This window comes from Salvelinus alpinus, chromosome 23 (genome assembly GCF_045679555.1).
Source record: "Salvelinus alpinus chromosome 23, SLU_Salpinus.1, whole genome shotgun sequence".
NCBI lineage: Eukaryota > Metazoa > Chordata > Actinopteri > Salmoniformes > Salmonidae > Salvelinus > Salvelinus alpinus.
This window is the reverse complement of record NC_092108.1, coordinates 34,823,616-34,841,589: the sequence shown is the minus strand read 5'-3', so window position 1 is coordinate 34,841,589 and position 17,974 is coordinate 34,823,616. Positions and strand designations below refer to the sequence as shown.

Genomic DNA, 17,974 nt, shown 5'->3' with positions numbered 1-17,974 from the left:
CTGAAAACTAAGCTGCAGGTATTGTCTGCTGTGCAAACAACATAGTGTCTTCAGAAAGTATTCATACCCCTTGACTTATTCCACATTTTGTAGTGTTACAGCCTGAATTCAAAATATATATTTATTCTCCGCCCATCTACACACACACACACACAATACCCCATAACGACGAAGTCAAAACATGTTTTTCAAAATGTTTTCACATTTATTGAAAATGAAATACAGAAACACCTAATTTACATACAGTGGGGAGAACAAGTATTTGATACACTGCCGATTTTGCAGGTTTTAATACTTACAAAGCATGTAGAGGTCTGTAATTTTTATCATAGGTACACTTCAACTGTGAGAGACGGAATCTAAAACAAAAATCCAGAAAATCACATTGTATGATTTTTAAGGAAATTATTTGCATTTTATTGCATGACATAAGTATTTGATCACCTACCAACCAGTAAGAATTCCGGCTCTCACAGACCTGTTAGTTTTTCTTTAAGAAGCCCTCCTGTTCTCCACTCATTACCTGTATTAACTGCACCTGTTTGAACTCGTTACCTGTATAAAAGACACCTGTCCACACACTCAATCAAACAGACTCCAACCTCTCCACAATGGCCAAGACCAGAGAGCTGTGTAAGGACATCAGGGATAAAATTGTAGACCTGCACAAGGCTGGGATGGACTACAGGACAATAGGCAAGCAGCTTGGTGAGAAGGCAACAACTGTTGGCGCAATTATTAGAAAATGGAAGAAGTTGAAGTTGACGGTCAATCACCCTCGGTCTGGGGCTCCATGCAAGATCTCACCTCGTGGGGCATCAATGATCATGAGGAAGGTGAGGGATCAGCCCAGAACTACACGGCAGGACCTGGTCAATGACCTGAAGAGAGCTGGGACCACAGTCTCAAAGAAAACCATTAGTAACACACTACGCCGTCATGGATTAAAATCCTGCAGCGCACGCAAGGTCCCCCTGCTCAAGCCAGCGCATGTCCAGGCCCGTCTGAAGTTTGCCAATGACCATCTGGATGATCCAGAGGAGGAATGGGAGAAGATCATGTGGTCTGATGAGACAAAAATAGAGCTTTTTGGTCTAAACTCCACTCGCCGTGTTTGGAGGAAGAAGAAGGATGAGTACAACTCTAAGAACACCATCCCAACCGTGAAGCATGGAGGTGGAAACATCATTCTTTGGGGATGCTTTTCTGCAAAGGGGACAGGACGACTGCACCGTATTGAGGGGAGGATGGATGGGGCCATGTATCGCGAGATCTTGGCCAACAACCTCCTTCCCTCAGTAAGAGCATTGAAGATGGGTCGTGGCTGGGTCTTCCAGCAAGACAACGGCCCGAAACACACAGCCAGGGCAACTAAGGAGTGGCTCTGTAAGAAGCATCTCAAGGTCTTGGAGTGGCCTAGCCAGTCTCCAGACCTGAACCCAATAGAAAATCTTTGGAGGGAGCTGAAAGTCCGTATTGCCCAGCGACAGCCCCGAAACCTGAAGGATCTGGAGAAGGTCTGTATGGAGGAGTGGGCCAAAATCCCTGCTGCAGTGTGTGCAAACCTGGTCAAGAACTACAGGAAACGTATGATCTCTGTAATTGCAAACAAAGGTTTCTGTACCAAATATTAAGTTCTGCTTTTCTGATGTATCAAATACTTATGTCATGCAATAAAATGCAAATTAATTACTTAAAAATCATACAATGTGATTTTCTGGATTTTTGTTTTAGATTCCGTCTCTCACAGTTGAAGTGTACCTATGATAAAAATTACAGACCTCTACATGCTTTGTAAGTAGGAAAACCTGCAAAATCGGCAGTGTATCAAATACTTGTTCTCCCCACTGTACGTATTCACGTCCTGGAGTCACAGATGTTAGAATCACTGTTGGCATCGATTACAGCTGTGAGTCTTTTTGGGTATGTCTTTAATAAGAGTTTCCACACCTGGAGAGCAGAATATTTGCACATTTTTCTTTTTACAATTCTTCAAGCTCTGTCAAGTTGGTTGCTGATCATTGCTAGACGGCCATTTTCAAGTCTTGCAATAGATTTTCAAGCTGAATTAAGCCAAAATTCAGTGTTGTCTTGGTAAGCAACTGTAGTGTATATTTGGCCTTGTCTTTTAGGTTATTGTCCTGCTGAAAAGTGAATTTGTCTGCCAGTGTCTGTTGGAAAGCAGACTGAACCAGGTTTTCCCTCTATGATTTTACCAGTGCTTAGCTATATTCATTTATTTTTATCAGCCCAAAAAACATAGTCCTTGCCAATGACAAGCATACCCATAACATGATGCAGCCCCCATCATGCTTGAAAATATGAAGTGGTAATTGGATTTGCCCCTAACATAACGATTTAGTAACTTACTGTAAACAAGTTGCATGTTTTGGAATATTTGTATTCTGTACTGGCTTCCTTCTTTTCACTCTGTCATTTAGGTTAGTATTGTGGATTAACTACAATGTTGTTGACCCATCCTCAGTTCTCCTATCACATCTATTAAACTAACTGTATGAAAGTCACCATTGGCCTCATGGTGAAATCCCTGAGAGGTTTCCTTCCTCTCCGGCAACTGAGTTGGGAAGAACACCTGTATCGTTGTAGCGACTGGGTGTATTGATACACCATCCAAAGTGTAATTAATACACCATCCAAAGTGTAATTAATACATTTACCATGCTCAAACGGACATTCGATGTATGCTTTATTTCAGTTTTTTTTACCCATCAACCAATAGGTGCCCTTCTTTGCGAGGCATTGGAAAACCTCCCTGGCCTTTGTGGTTGAATCTGTACTTACAGATAACTGTAGTCCATCCAACCTATTATGTGACTTGTTAAGCAAATTTGGACTCCTTAACTTATTTAGGCTTGCAATAACAAAGGGGTTGAACACTTATTGACTCAAAAAATGTCTAAATAAATAATTCCACTGACATTATGGGGTATTGTGTATACGTCTGTGACAAATTCTCAATTTAATCAATTTTAAATTCAGGCTGTACCAAAATGTGGAAAAAGTCAAGGTGTAGGAATACTTTCTGAAGGTACTTGATTGTGGAGGCAATAGAAAATGGCAACAAACTCAATATGCAGAGGTAAACCTACGTGTAGGAATAATTGCTGTGATATATCTTTTTTTAAGAGTTAGAAAACTCTTATATAACCCTCTAGAAATATGTAATGCCCCAAAAGTGTAGCATCATGTGTTTGCACTACATGAACCCCTCCCCTGTAATAGCTACCTCCGGCAGGACGGGTGACTTGTGCCTGTAGCAGGTGACGTGGACGATGAAGGGCCAGTCGTCAGGCTGCATGAGCTGGCCAGCAGCCTGGGCGCAGGTGGGGTGGACGGCGGTGATGCAGCGGCCATGGGAACACTGCACACAACAGCCCACGTCCCTCTTCACCCGCCGCTTACAGTAGAAACACTTCTGCGGGTGGGGGATAGGGAGGAGGGAGATGGAGGAGAGGGAGGGAGAGAAGGAGCAGCGGGAGTTGGAAAAGGAGAAGAGGAACAGCAGTCGGAGGAGTAGAAAGAGAGAAGTGAGAGGAGGGTCAGAGGGAGAGTGGGACAAAGTGTGTGGGGGGGGGGGGGGGGGGTGGAAGGAGACATGGGCATTGAGAAAATTACAATGTCTTCTTTCTCACTGTTTCAAACTCCCAGGTGCCACATTTTCTGTCATTCCCAGTTTTCTCATCTGGACAAAAGCCCGTCCTCTGTGATAAGTGGTCAAAGAGATGTCAATTAGTTAGTAGGCAAACGGAAGAGTGTCCTCCCCGCCTTGATAGCCATCTTTCATAGAGGATACTTATGTTTATCCTACGTTTAAAAACATTTGATCTTTAAAAATGTCTTGCACAACTAAATTTGTTTTTAGCACTTTACACATTTATTTGGGGCAACACCCCTGTAAATCAAATTTGCTTGATGATGCACGAGTGGAGAAGGAGGGACATTTCATACAAGCATACTTTCATTCAAGTTCCCTCTCCTCGCCGGCTCTCTTCGATTACCGTTGACCTTTTTCAAAAGGAGGCGAGAGAGAGGACGCACTGTAGACTAACATGGACAAACAAAGGAACCATACAGAAGGGGTCAGGACCAGAGTGAGAAGTGAAAGCCATGAAAAAGAGACTGACCTTACAACATGGCGGAAGTATGATTTTAGTATGAAAAATGTAAGAGTTTGTGGTCATATGTACATCCTTAAAAACATAGGTGCTGGGCTAATGAAGAATACTTGGGGGGAAAAACAGAAAGAACAGAGTGTACTACGCTCATAATAAGGAAAACAAGTAGTCCTAAACTCACAACAGACGGTCTATAGGGAACTTGAATTCTGTATCTCTCAACAGCTGAAAAAAAAAAATGTGTCAAATGACTCAACACCGAAACCGAAAGGACAGGAAGTTGATACACATCTGTCACGTAGAAGTAACCTTGACCATGTTTGGGTCCTGTTGTGGTCTTGACTGTGGCTGTGGTGGAATGGTAGCTCACCAGTTGGAACCTGGCCAGAGGGATGTAGCTGAGATCCACGGGATTGCGGAGGGTGATGTTCACGAAGCGCGCCTCCAGGACCGCGAGCGCACACAGCACATGCACCCACCTGTGTCACAGGAAACAGGAGAGCACATCAAACACAGAGTATGTGTGTGATACAGCAGGGGAGAGTATCCACTGAGGATTTTTACTGGGCCTTCATTCCACCATTCAAGGAAACGACAACGTAGAAACGTTATTAATAACTATCAGTATGGCTCGGCTACATTAAACATATTTATTTGTATAAATACAAAAACGTTTGCGTCACATGTAGTCTAGACAACAACAAAAAATCATATTAGATCTTGTAATGCTACAAGATATAGGACATCTCCCTCATGCTAATGCTAAGCTACAGGACTGTTTTGCTAGCACAGACTGGAATATATTCCGGGATTCTTCCGATGGCATTGAGGAGTACACTACATCAGTCACTGGCTTTATCAATAAGTGCATCAATGACGTCGTCCCCACAGTGACTGTACGTACATACCCCAACCAGAAGCCATGGATTACAGGAAACATCCGCACTGAGATAAAGGATAGAGCTGCCGCTTTCAAGGAGTGGGACTCTAACCCAGAAGCTTATAAGAAATCCCGCTATGCCCGCCGACGAACCATCAAACAGGCAAAGCGTTAATACAGGACTAAGATCGAATCGTATTACACCGGCTCTGACGCTCGTTGGATGTGGCAGGGCTTGCAAACTATTACTGACTACAAAGGGAAGCACAGCCAAGAGCTGCCCAGTGACACGAGCCTACCAGACGAGCTAAATTACTTCTATGCTTGCTTCGATGCAAGTAACACTGAAATGAGAGCATCAGCTGTTCCGGACGACTGTGTGATCACGCTCTCCGCAGCCGATGTGAGTAAGACCTTTTTACAGGTCAACATTCACAAGGCTGCAGGGCCAGACGGATTACCAGGACGTGTACTCCGAGCATGCGCTGACCAACTGGCAAGTGTCTTCACTGACATTTTCAACCTCTCCCTGTCTGAGTCTGTAATACCAACATGTTTCAAGCAGACCACCATAGTCCCTGTGACCAAGAACACTAAGGTAACCTGCCTAAATGACAACCGACCCAGAAACCCTAGACCCACTCCAATTTGCACCATCGAGAACATCCTGACGGGTTGCGTCACTGCCTGGTATGGCAACTGCTCGGCCTCCGACCGCAAGACACTACAGAGGGTAGTGCATACAGCCCAGTACATCACCGGGGCCAAGCTTGCTGCCATCCAGGACCTCTATACCAGGCGGTGTCAGAGGAAGGCCCTACAAATTGTCAAAGACTCCAGCCACCCTAGTCATACACTGCTTGCTACCGCAAGGCAAGCAGTACCGGAGCGTCAAGTCTAGGTCCAAGAGAAATCTAAACAGCTTCTACCCCCAAGACATAAGACTCCTGAACATCTAATCAAATGGCTACCCAGACTATTTGCATTGCCCCCCCCCCTTTTACACTGCTGCTTCTCTCTGTTATTAACTACGCATATTCACTTTAATAACTCTATCTAGACTACCGTTCAAAGGTTTGGGGTCACTTAGAAATTTCATTGTTATTTAAAGAAAAGCACATTTGTTGTCCATTAAAATAACATCAAATTGATCAGAAATACAGTGTACACATTGTTAATGTTGTAAATTACTATTGTAGCTGGAAACGGCTGAGTTTTTATGCCCATTATCAGCAACCATCACTCCTGTGTTCCAATGGCACGTTGTGTTAGCTAATCCAAGTTTATCGTTTGAAAAGGCTAATCGATCATTAGAAAACCATTTTGCAAACTGTTGTACTGATTAAAGAAGCAATAAAACTGGCCTTCTTTAGACTAATTGACCAGACACTTGACTAGACAGAGGCGAAAGCTAGCTTGGTCTGCAGGCATTCCCTGCCTTTTACCTTTACTGAAGTGTCCTAGCTGCAGCGGGTAGAGTAAAGTGAGACCACTGGCTGCAGACTAGAGTGGTTGTAGCGTTGTGTTTAACTACATGCATTTAGCCTGGATGCCTTCCATTAAATGGGTAGCTCCTCAAATCGCTGCACTACTCACTTGTCGTTGTTGGCTCTCTGTAGAGCTCCCCCTCGCAGTGAACACAGGCAGCAGTCCTGAGGGAGAGAAAGACACACAGATGACTGACCTAGTGTTAAACATCACATTTTGGTTACACATGATTTTACAGCCCTTTGCTTAGTATTTACAGTACATAGAAAAATGTCATAGTAAAATTTTAATTACATAGTAATTTGCCTGATAATAGGGTGGCACAATTTGCCCAGCGTCGTCCGGGTTAGTGTTTGGCCGGGGTAGGCCTTCATTGTAAATAATAATTTGTTCTTAACTGACTTGCCTAGTTAAATAAATAAAAATATCACTTGTGTTTATTTGGGATTCATTAAAACATCCCCATTTCATGCAACGTGGTGCCAGCCAGTTACTTACTGACTTAAATTCCTTCAAGTCATTACCAGAATGTACTCTTTATTAAAAATAAAAAAATAAAAAAACAATTTCTCCACGTTCTCTATGGCAATATCTTTTTGCAAACAAAGCTGGCCAGAGTACTGCTATTTAAAGTCCTTGCTGTGCTGCCTGGCAGAGACTATCTTGTAATGGGTGACTTTTATGGACCCAGGAAGCTAACTCTTGGGTTGCCAGAGACAAGTACTTGAACATAAGTGAGACCTTCTGTCATTTGTGCGGGTTTGAGATTGCCTAACTTGCAGCCAGGACTGCGCAAAAATCACTGACCTATAAAATCACCTTACATTCCAACTAATTACTCATGTGACTAAGATCAGCGATTCTGCTCCTGGCTTTGCTTAAATGCATTGGGTACACAGAGACAAAAGCCAGAATGTAAAAACACTGCCCTCTAGCGGTTAAGCTTGGTTATAACAAGTTGGGACTTCATCCAAAATGGACATATTTCACAGCTTGACAAGTACTTTTATTCTGAGGCAGAAATACGTTTCACTAAATAGTCCAATAATCAAGAACCACACACCCATACTAAGATTCATGACTTGGCGTGCGAGACCCCATATTGGATAGGAATTGAACTATCCAACATGGGGTCAGCAAATTTAATGAGGTTAAATCCAGGGTTCTCCCCAAAGAATGTAGATGGGGCGCTGCGCCACCCTGTGGACTGGCTGCCACACTACGTAATACAACTCCTGGGGAGTACTCTGAAATTCGATTTGGCCTGCTCTACCCAAAACAAGGAATGATGTAACGGTTTGTTATTATGTTGTGCATTTCAACTCTGGCGCCTGTTCACATGTAATCCCAGGGTGAAACTGAGTGACGTGTCAAATATCAGAACCTTAATCAGAAATTTGTGAAATTACATTCAACCTAACACTCTTTTCTTAATACAGTCAGGGAGTAGAGTGACTTGTAAACATAGATCCTCTCTTTTTCCAAGGCATAGATGTTCAACCTATGAATGATTCGCATGTGTATGAGCAAGAGTTAACATCCAGTTAAATGTGATTTGATGCTATACTTTGTCAGCTTTCTTCAATTAGCTTAGGTCTAGTTCTTAGAATCTATGAAGGAGTTTCATGTATATGAGCTTAGCGACAACATATCTCTTATCCAACCTAATTGTCAGTATTTATTTAACCTTTATTTTAAACATACTTTAGCAACGTCTCTTTCGCAAGGGAGCCAGCCCTGCATCATACTGTATGGAGTTAGCGTATAAAGTAGGTGCTAAGATCGTGTAGTGGGGCTAGTGATATGGCTTCAGCTGTACTTGATTGCAGTACTACTGACCTCAGTTAAAGCGTTGGCCTCACAGCGGGCACACATCCACTCATCTGACACTTGGTCTGCAGAAACTCCATAGCAACCTGTGGGGGACAGGAAAAACATTTAGAGGCCACTTTCCGATTTAAAGAGGTGGCTTGTCACATCATTTATTAGTACGGTAAATCCATTGACGAAAGTGCAAATTATTGTTTAATCGTTTATTATTTATGTAGATTTTGGAACGCTTGTTAGTAATTGTAAATTCTGAACTCTGGAATTAACTGGATTTTCCCTGAGGGCATATCATTGATTACATCAAACACGTGCACTGGCCTCTAAACTATGGCTTGCCGTTTGGGTCTTAGCATGGCAAAAAATATATGTCAAACAACAGTATTTGACGTGTCAAATAAGCTTGTTGACCAATCAGGACCATTCATTTTTTTACGTAGTTATTACACATTGATTACACTATCACTCGTATTTCATATGTCACAGCAATTCACCGATATGTAAGCTATGACGCTTGTAAAGTTGTGTCTAGCGCACCTGTCGCTGCCGCACGAGCGCAGACAAACCTCCCCAAGCTCTGGGACAGCTGTCATAAAAAAAGCTAGCTAGCTGATGGATGCAAACAATGTTTTTCCCCAAAAACATAGCAGAACGACAATCTGTTTTCAGTAGCTATAGTTCTCTTGCTAGATGTCATCTAAAATACCCCAAATTTATAAAAACAGGCTTGCACGTGCAAATTCAGCACACACAACCTTGTATAATAGAACGTTGTTATTTGACGTAAAAGTGTTACTTGACATTTATCCTTTTTGACACGCAAAGACCCAAACGGCATCCCATACTAAACAGTAGTGTTAAACGGACTGCTGGCATGAATTAACTGGGATTCAGCAAGAGCAAAACATTCGTTATCAATGAAAAACGTGGTGTCTAAGAACCCGGTGTAAATGAACTAGAATTCATTGAAAGCGTAGCCTACAACACTACAATCAATTACTAATGAAATAAATGCTCAATCTAACAGGCTGTAAAACATGGAGATGGTGAATGAAGCTGGATTACTCACTGGCGTGAACGCGGACACAGCACTGGGAGCAGCTGACCAGGAGGCTGGTACCGTCCTCCTCCAGGTGAGGGGTGGAAAGTTGGCCCACGCCGCTATCGCTGCTGTTGTTGGTTTTGTCATTGGTGGTGCTGAAACACATCTCTGGGATCAGGGGCTTGGACCTCTGTCTGCCCCCTCGCCGGCCTTTTAGAGTGTAGCTGGGGTTGCCGCTAGACTCCGACTGTCGGAGAGGATGGAAAAGAGACCCGTATTAGTAGGGTTAAATAGTCATTTATATGATTGTTATTACGCTGACCGGGACTTGTTAGCTGAATGGTTTCAGGAAATCAAAATGGTAAAAAACAACATTTTTTGGACCTCATTATTATGTTTTACGTTATCAGTCAAATAAAAACATTGTTTGGGTGCCTATGAACAACAGCTGAACTGTAGTTCGAGCAAGACAATGGAGTTCTTACCTGGTCATATGTGTGGAAAAGCAGGCAGATGGAGCAGTAGGGGGCCTGCAGGCCCATGAGTTTGTTGTATTCCCTCTCCGCCTGGGGGTTGTAGGGTCTACTCTGCCACAGCTGGGCCAGGGGCTTGGCCCACTCCTCCGTCTCCTCTGGTTCATCCTCCATATTCACATACAGCTCATCTGTAGGAGAGAATAATAGGGAGAGAGAAAGAAACAGAGTGAGAGAGATGAACGAGGGAGGTTAAGTGAAAGGAGAAGCAAAGAGCAGGGCTCTGTTCGAACACTCTGAATGTGTACAGAACTTGCGTTGAAATCAGGGCTTGAGATTCGTTTTTTTTTGCCACTTATCCTTCTGACAAGTAGAAAATATTTTTTACTTGCCCAAAAGCTCAAGTCATATGGAAAAAATTGTCTGTAACCATTCTGTGCATGACACAAGTAATTTTCCCAACAATTGTTTACAGACAGATTATTTCACTCTATCACAATTCCAGTGGGTCAGAAGTTTACATACACTAAGTTGACTGTAATTGATGTAATGGTTTTAGAAGCTAGGCTAATTTATATCATTTGAGTCAATTGGAGGTGTACCTGTGGATGTATTTCAAGGCCTACCTTCAAACACAGTGCCTCTTTGCTTGACATCATGGGAAAATCAAAAGAAATCAGCCAAGACCTCAGAAAAAATTAATTGTAGACCTCCACAAGTCTGGCTCATCCTTGGGAGCAATTTTGAAACGCCTAAAAAAGGTACCACGTTCATCTGTACAAACAATAGTACGCAAGTATAAACACCATGGGACCACGCAGCCGTCATACCGCTCAGGAAGGAAACGTCTTCTGTCTCCTAGAGATGAACGTACGTTGGTGCCAAAAGTGCAAATCAATCCCAGAACAACAGCAAAGGACCTTGTGAAGATGCTGGAGGAAACCGGTACAAAAGTATCTATATCCACAGTAAAACGAGTCCTATATCGACATAACCTGAAAGGCCGCTCAGCAAGGAAGAAGCCAATGCTCCAAAACTGCCATAAAAAAGCCAGACTACGGTTTGCAACTGCACATGGGGACAAAGATCGTACATTTTGGAGAAATGTCCTCTAGTCTGACGTAACAAAAATAGAACTGTTTGGCCATTAATGGCCATCGTTATGTTTGGAGGAAAAAGGGGGAGGCTTGCAAGCCAAAGAACACCATCCCAATCGTGAAGCACGGGGGTGGAAGCATCATGTTGTGGGGGTGCTTTGCTGCAGGAGGGACTGGTGCACTTCACAAAATAGATGGCATCATGAGGGAGGAAAATTAAGTGGATATATTGAAGCATCATCTCAAGACATCAGTCAGGAAGTTAAAGCTTGGGCGCAAATGGGTCTTCCAAATGGACAATGACCCCAAGCATACTTCCAAAGTTGTGGAACAAATGGCTTAAGGACAACAAAGTCAAGGTATTGGAGTGGCCATCACAAAGCCCTGACCTCAATCCTATAGATTTTTTTTGGGCAGAACTGAAAAAGCGTGTGCGAGCTAGGAGGCCTACAAACCTGACTCAGTTACACCAGCTCTGTCAGGAGGAATGGGCCAAAATTCACCCAACTTATTATGGGAAGCTTGTGGAAGGCTACCTGAAACGTTTGACCCAAGTTACACAATTTAAAAGGCAATGCTACCAAATACTAATTGAGTGTATGTAAACTTCTGACCCACTGGGAATGTGATGAAAGAAATAAAAGTATAAATCACTCTAAAACCACTCTACTATTATTCTGACATGCCAAATTTTAAAAATAAAGTGGTGATCCTAACTGACCTAAGACAGGGTATTTTTACTAGGATTAAATGTCAGGAATTGTGAAAAACTGAGTTTAAATGTATTTGGCTAAGGTGTATGTAAACTTCCGACTTCAACTGTACGTTTATGGTTAAATAGTTTCAAAATGCTGACGGCCTCCGCTCAGATTCAAGCCCTGTGTTGTGAGATGGGGGGAGTGCCCTGTGTTGTGAGATGGGGGAAGTGCCCTGTGTTGTGAGATGGGGGAAGTGCCCTGTGTTGTGAGATGGGGGAAGTGCCCTGTGTTGTGAGATGGGGGAAGTGCCCTGTGTTGTGAGATGGGGGAAGTGCCCTGTGTTGTGAGATGGGGGAAGTGTGCGGTGCGCAGCAGGCACTGTCCTTCACTCTCCGGTCTTGTGACCATTAAATCTGAACGAACCGTGCCTCAAGTACAGCGCATTCGGAATGTACTCAGACCCCTTGACCTTTTCCAATTTGTCAGTTCCAGTCTAATTAACAGGGTGGGTCTCCCATAGACACCAATGCAATAGCAGCTGGGTCTGGTCTACTTAACTTGGCTGCCTGAGCCATGGAACAAATTAAAATAGGGGGTGTAAATGTTTGCTTTTGCGCCCCCACTTATTTCCCCCTGCAAATTAACATAATGTCAAGTTACAGTTTCTGTATAAAAAAAAAATACAACCATTTATTCTCCCCCCAAGATGAATGGTTTTGATCACTAATGTTTAGGCAAATTCATTTTGAATGACCCCGGTGCGCTCATTTTACACCATTCCATTGATCCTAAAAGAAATCTTCACCCACCCGGGGCACTAGGCCATGCAAAACGAACTTGCCTATTGCTTCAATAGTTAAGCTATCCATATTACCGGAGCTTATAATATTTATATGGCAGATTCGCAGCCATCGAATAAAGCATTGATATATATAGTGCCTTTGGAAAGTATTCAGACCCCTTGACTTTTTCCACAGTGTTACGTTACAGCCCTATTCTAAAATATATATATATTTTTTCCCATTAGCAATCTACACACAATACCCAATAATGACAAAGCGAAAAGAAGTTGCAAATGTATTAAACAAAAAACCTTATTTACATAAATATTCAGCTCAGGTACATCCTGTTTCCATTGATCATCCTTGAGATATTTCTACAACTTGATTGGAGTCCACCTGTGGTAAACTCAAATGATTGGACATGATTTGCAAAGGCACACACCTGTCTGTCTATATAAAAGGTTCCACAGTTGACAGTGCATGTCAGAGAAAAAACCAAGCCATGAGGTTGAAGGAATATCCGTAGAGCTCCGAGACAGGATTGTGTCGGGGCACAGATCTGGGGAAGGGTACCAAAACATTTCTGCAGCATTGACGTTTCCCAAGAACACAGTGGCCTCCATCATTCTTAAAAATGGAAGAAGTTTGGAACCACCAAGACTCTTCCTAGAGCTGGCTGCCAGATTCTCTGGTCTGATGAAACCAATAATAAACTCTTTGGACTGAATGCCAAGCGTCACGTCTGGAGGAAACCTGGCACCATCCCTATGGTGAACCATGGTGGTGGCAGCATCATGCTGTGGGGATGTTTTTCAGTGGCAGGGACTGGGAGACTAGTCAGAATCAAGGCAAAGATGAACAGAGCAAAGTACAGAGAGATTCTTGATGAAAACCTGCTCCAGAGCACTCAGAACCCCAGACTGGGGCGAAGGTTCACCTTCCAACAGAACAACAATCCAAAGCATACAGCCAAGACAATGCAGGAGTGGCATACCACCCTGCATACCACTGCTGGCTTGCTTCTGAAGCTAAGCAGGGTTGGTCCTGGTCAGTCCCTGGATGGGAGACCAGGTGCTGCTGGAAGTGGTATTGGAGGGCCAGTAGGAGGCACTCTTTCCTCTGGTCTAAACAAAGATCCCAATGCCCCAGGGCAGTGATTGGGGACACTGCTCTGTGTAGGGTGCCGTCTTTCGGATGGGACGTTAAACGGGTGTCCTGACTCTCTGAGGTCATTAAAGATCCCATGGCACTTATCGTAAGAGTAGGGGTGTTAACCCCGGTGTCCTGGCTAAATTCCCAATCTGGCCCTCAACCATCACGGTCACCTAATAATCCCCAGTTTACAATTGGCTCATTCATCCCCCTCCTCTCCCCTGTAACTATTCCCCAGGTCGTTGCTGCAAATGAGAACGTGTTCTCAGTCAACTTACCTGGTAAAATAACGGTAAAATAAAAAATAAAAATAAATATTGTGATGTGTGCATTTAAAAAAACTTCATCTATAGTCTTGTCCGTCAATTTTGTTTACTTGTCCCCGAGTTAATATCGAGCCCTGCAAATGGTTGCTTGTTGTAAAAGTCCATGACGGCAATACATCCAGGTACTCACCGTCATCACTGGAGCTTTCCCTGGGCCTGAGTAGTGGGTGCTGTTTGGACAGTTTGCGGAGGAGAGGATGCGGTTTGCTCTTCATGCTCTTGCATTCCGTCTGCTTACTCTGACTGGAATCCGTCTCCTTACTTGAACTTGAATCCGTCTGCTTACTTGAACTTGAATCCGTCTGCTTACTTGGACTTAAGTTTGTCAGCTTACTTGGACGTAAGATCGTCGGCTTACTTGGACGTACGTTTGTCTGCTTCATTAAAGTTACCTCCGCCTGCACAGGGGAAAGACATTGCTGTGGAAAGAGAGGGGAAGAGGATGAGTAGCCATCAGCTGGCTCGTGTCGATCCACATCTAATTACATTTTCTGCTGTATGGCAAGTGTGGAAACATCCATGTCACATTTTCATTTTTAACATATTCACCTCTTAATATCACTCTCAACTATCATCACAAACTACACTACTAACTTATAACCAAACAGTAATAACTTCAAAAAAGATAACGCCATGAAAGAGGGCAAACAAACCTTCCGCCTGTCCCTTCGGACCTCCGCCTCGACCCTCTTGGCTGCCTTGGTGTGTGCTTGGGTCTGGACAGGCTCTGGACTGCTAGGGGACCTGGCTTCGGACCTCTCCTCCCAAGCCTGGGCCTCGCCAGGATGCTGCCGCCACTTACCGAGGCCTTGGGTCTGGGCTTTGGTTTCAACCGGTTCTCCCTTACAGGGAATCTGTGCGTCGGCCTGGTTCTGCTCTCCTTTGGTAGATGGGACGTGGGACTCCTGCTGCTCGGCCTTGACTTGGGCCTGGGGCTTGGCCTTGAGTTGGAGGTGAGGTTGGAGGTGCCGTGGCAGGTGTTCCCTGGCGTAACTGTGCACATGGAGGTGGGTGTGGTGAATCTGCTGCTGGTTCTCACGGGCGTAGCTGTGGACCTGCAGGGCCTCCTTAGGGCTCTGGGTCTTATGAAAGAGCAGGCTGGCCACCCCTAGCTTTCTGATCGGCTGGGTGGAGGGGCCAGTCCTGGCTGGAGGAGCCACTACTGGAAGGTGCCCGTTTCTGTGCGACTGGGGTTGAGCCAAAATGGCCGCCGCATGATTGCTGGTGGAGGGGATGGTGACTTTTTGCGGAGTAGTGTTTCTGCTGCTGTTGCCCTGCATTGGGTCTGTCTTTACATTAGGGAGGTTCCTCAAGGTGACTGAAATACAAACATGTGTATAAGGAGAAGCAATGGAGATAGCATTTCCAAGTATCAGAGTCCTATTGAGAATCAGTGATGCCGATCTATTTACTACAATAATCTCATTTGTCACTTTAAAAAATGTATACCAAACAAAAACCATTGCTTTCAAAGTTTAACAAACCATAGAACTCTATTCACAAGGACTAATTTTAACAGTCTCAGTGAAATTCCGCTACAGGAGAATTGCCCTAATACAAACACAAAAAAGAGGCCTAGATTCAAACAATTTAACATTTGGTGGTGGGATTTGTACACAAGCCTCCAGAGGCACTGACATGATACATTAGTAAAATCAGAGGTAACATGAAAAAGTATCATACCATACATAATCTGTGTGGAGGTTTCATATAATTGCACAAGTTGTACATTGTGAAATGAAGTGATGAGGTAGAAAAGCACAGCCTTACGGTCAGTGAGGTTCCCTGTATCTTTGCACTCCTCTGCTCCCGTGCCCTGAGTGGTGAGGCCTAGTCTGGCTTTCTTCCCATACTCCTCTTCCTCTTCTTCATCTTTAGGGACCACCTCGTCAGGTACATCCAGACACACTCGGTGCCTCTTGGTCCCTATCCTCTGTGTGGGGCTGATGGGCCACAAAACATTAAAAAGTTCATTTGTTTTTCATGTCAAGCATTTTAGAAGAATGGGAATTTAAATCCATATAACGTAAAACAAAAAAACAAAAAAATCTGCTCGACCAACATAAAAATGAACAGATCTCTTCTGACCTCTTTCTCTCCCCCTCCGTGTTGAGCTCCTCCACACAGGGCTCATGGGAGATGCAGTCCTTCCCCTCCTCCTCCCCCAGGAACTCCTTGGCCTCTGGGGTGGGTCGTGAGTGGTCAATGGACCCCGTGTCCCGACCCGCCAGCCACTGCTCGTAGCGTTCCGCCTGGTACTTCTTCACAAACAGGTCCATGGAGATCTTCACCATGTCCTTCCTGCACGAACACTGGAGGCAAGAGGAAGGAACTATAAGTGCTAGGGAAGTAATCATGCCCCCAAAGAATGAAGGTTAAAAAAAACACTAAAGTAAAACTAGTCAGTCTGATAGTCCTTTTATTATCAATACTGTCTGATAAAACTCTGTCTTTTCCCAGTTTTCCTCATTTACTATATATATATATATATATATATATATATGCCACAATGTTACTACTATAGCAGTCCTTGATAATGATATTAATGTACATGGTTGTTTAAAAGTGCTACATGTAGAATCTCAGAATGGCTCCCCTATGTGGAAGGTAGGGGAATTGCAACAGCACTAGGCTGCATTCAAAACAAATCTCCCCCCTCCCCCGCATCCCATTTCCTCATAACATGTCGGACACTCATTCTTAAGCCTTTTACTTTTTGTCCACCAGCGTCAAACACCCGTAAAAACTATATTGAGCAAAAAATATCAAATGTAAAGTGTTAGTCACATTTTTCCTGAGTTGAAATAAAAGATCCCGGACATTTTCCATATGCACCAAAAAGCAAATTTCTCTCAAATTTGGTGCATATTTTTTTAATTTTACATCCCTGTTATTGAGGATTTATCCTTTGCCAAGATTATCCATCCACCTGACAGGTGCGGCATATCAACAAGCTGGGGGACAATAAAAGACCACTCTAAAATGTGCAGTTTTGTCACGCAACACAACGCCACAGACGTCTCAAATTTTTAGGGAGCGTGCCATTGGCATGCTGACTGCAGAGATGTCCACCAGAACTGTTGCCAGAGAATTTCATGTTAATTTCTCTACCATAAACTACCTCCAACTTCATTTTAGAGAATTTGACAGTATGTCCAACCAGACTCACACGCCAGCCCAGGACCTCAACATCCGGCTTCTTCACATGCGGGACCATCTGAGACCAGCCACCTGGACAGCTAATGGAACTCTGGGTTTGCACAACCGAAGAATTTCTGCACAAACTAAGCTATGTACGACGAACACAATTGTATTTTATTGATGGCAATTTGAATGCACAGAGATATCGTGACGGGATACTGAGGCCCACTGTTGTGCCATTCATCCTCCCCCACCACCTCATGTTTCAGCATGTTAATGCACGGCCCCATGTCGCAAGGACCTGTACACAATTCCTGGAAGCTGAAAATGTCCCAGTTCTTCCATTGCCTGCATACTCACCAGACATGTCACCCATTGAGCATGTTTGGGATTCTCTGGATCGAAGTGTATGACAAAGTGTTCCAGTTCCCACCAATATCCAACAACATCGCACAGCCATTGGGACAAGTGGGACAACATTCCAGAGGCCACAATCAACTCTACACAAATGAGATGTGACTTGCTGCATGATGCAAATGGTGGTCACACCAGATACTGACTGGTTTTTTGATCAAAGCCCCTACTTTTTTTGTTAATTGTTTTTTTAAAGGTACAGTGGGGAGAACAAGTATTTGATACACTGCCGATTTTGCTGGTTTTCCTACTTACAAAGCATGTAGAGGTCTGTAATTCTTATCATAGGTACACTTCAACTGTGAGAGACGGAATCTAAAACAAAAATCCAGAAAATCACATTGTATGATTTTTAAGTAATTAATTTGCATTTTATTGCATGACATAATTATTTGATCACCTACCAACCAGTAAGAATTCCGGCTCTCACAGACCTGTTAGTTTTTCTTTAAGAAGCCCTCCTGTTCTCCACTCATTACCTGTATTAACTGCACCTGTTTGAACTCGTTACCTGTATA

General features: G+C 43.7%; 1 protein-coding gene across 2 annotated transcripts in view; it reads right to left on the bottom strand.

The window, feature by feature from the left end:
* The window catches only part of LOC139551297 (lysine-specific demethylase 4A-like), a 42,491-nt gene that overhangs the window by 15,225 nt on the left and 9,292 nt on the right, over window positions 1–17,974 (bottom strand). For both annotated transcript variants that reach the window (XM_071362794.1, XM_071362793.1), the window contains exons 9-18: window positions 15,990–16,213; window positions 15,672–15,844; window positions 14,555–15,219; window positions 14,032–14,320; window positions 9,859–10,037; window positions 9,401–9,620; window positions 8,344–8,420; window positions 6,613–6,668; window positions 4,507–4,615; window positions 3,248–3,436 (exon numbers count right to left, since the gene is read on the bottom strand). In XM_071362794.1, the coding sequence (XP_071218895.1) occupies window positions 3,248–3,436; window positions 4,507–4,615; window positions 6,613–6,668; window positions 8,344–8,420; window positions 9,401–9,620; window positions 9,859–10,037; window positions 14,032–14,320; window positions 14,555–15,219; window positions 15,672–15,844; window positions 15,990–16,213 (2,181 nt within the window). The remainder of the gene's footprint in view (window positions 1–3,247; window positions 3,437–4,506; window positions 4,616–6,612; window positions 6,669–8,343; window positions 8,421–9,400; window positions 9,621–9,858; window positions 10,038–14,031; window positions 14,321–14,554; window positions 15,220–15,671; window positions 15,845–15,989; window positions 16,214–17,974) is intronic.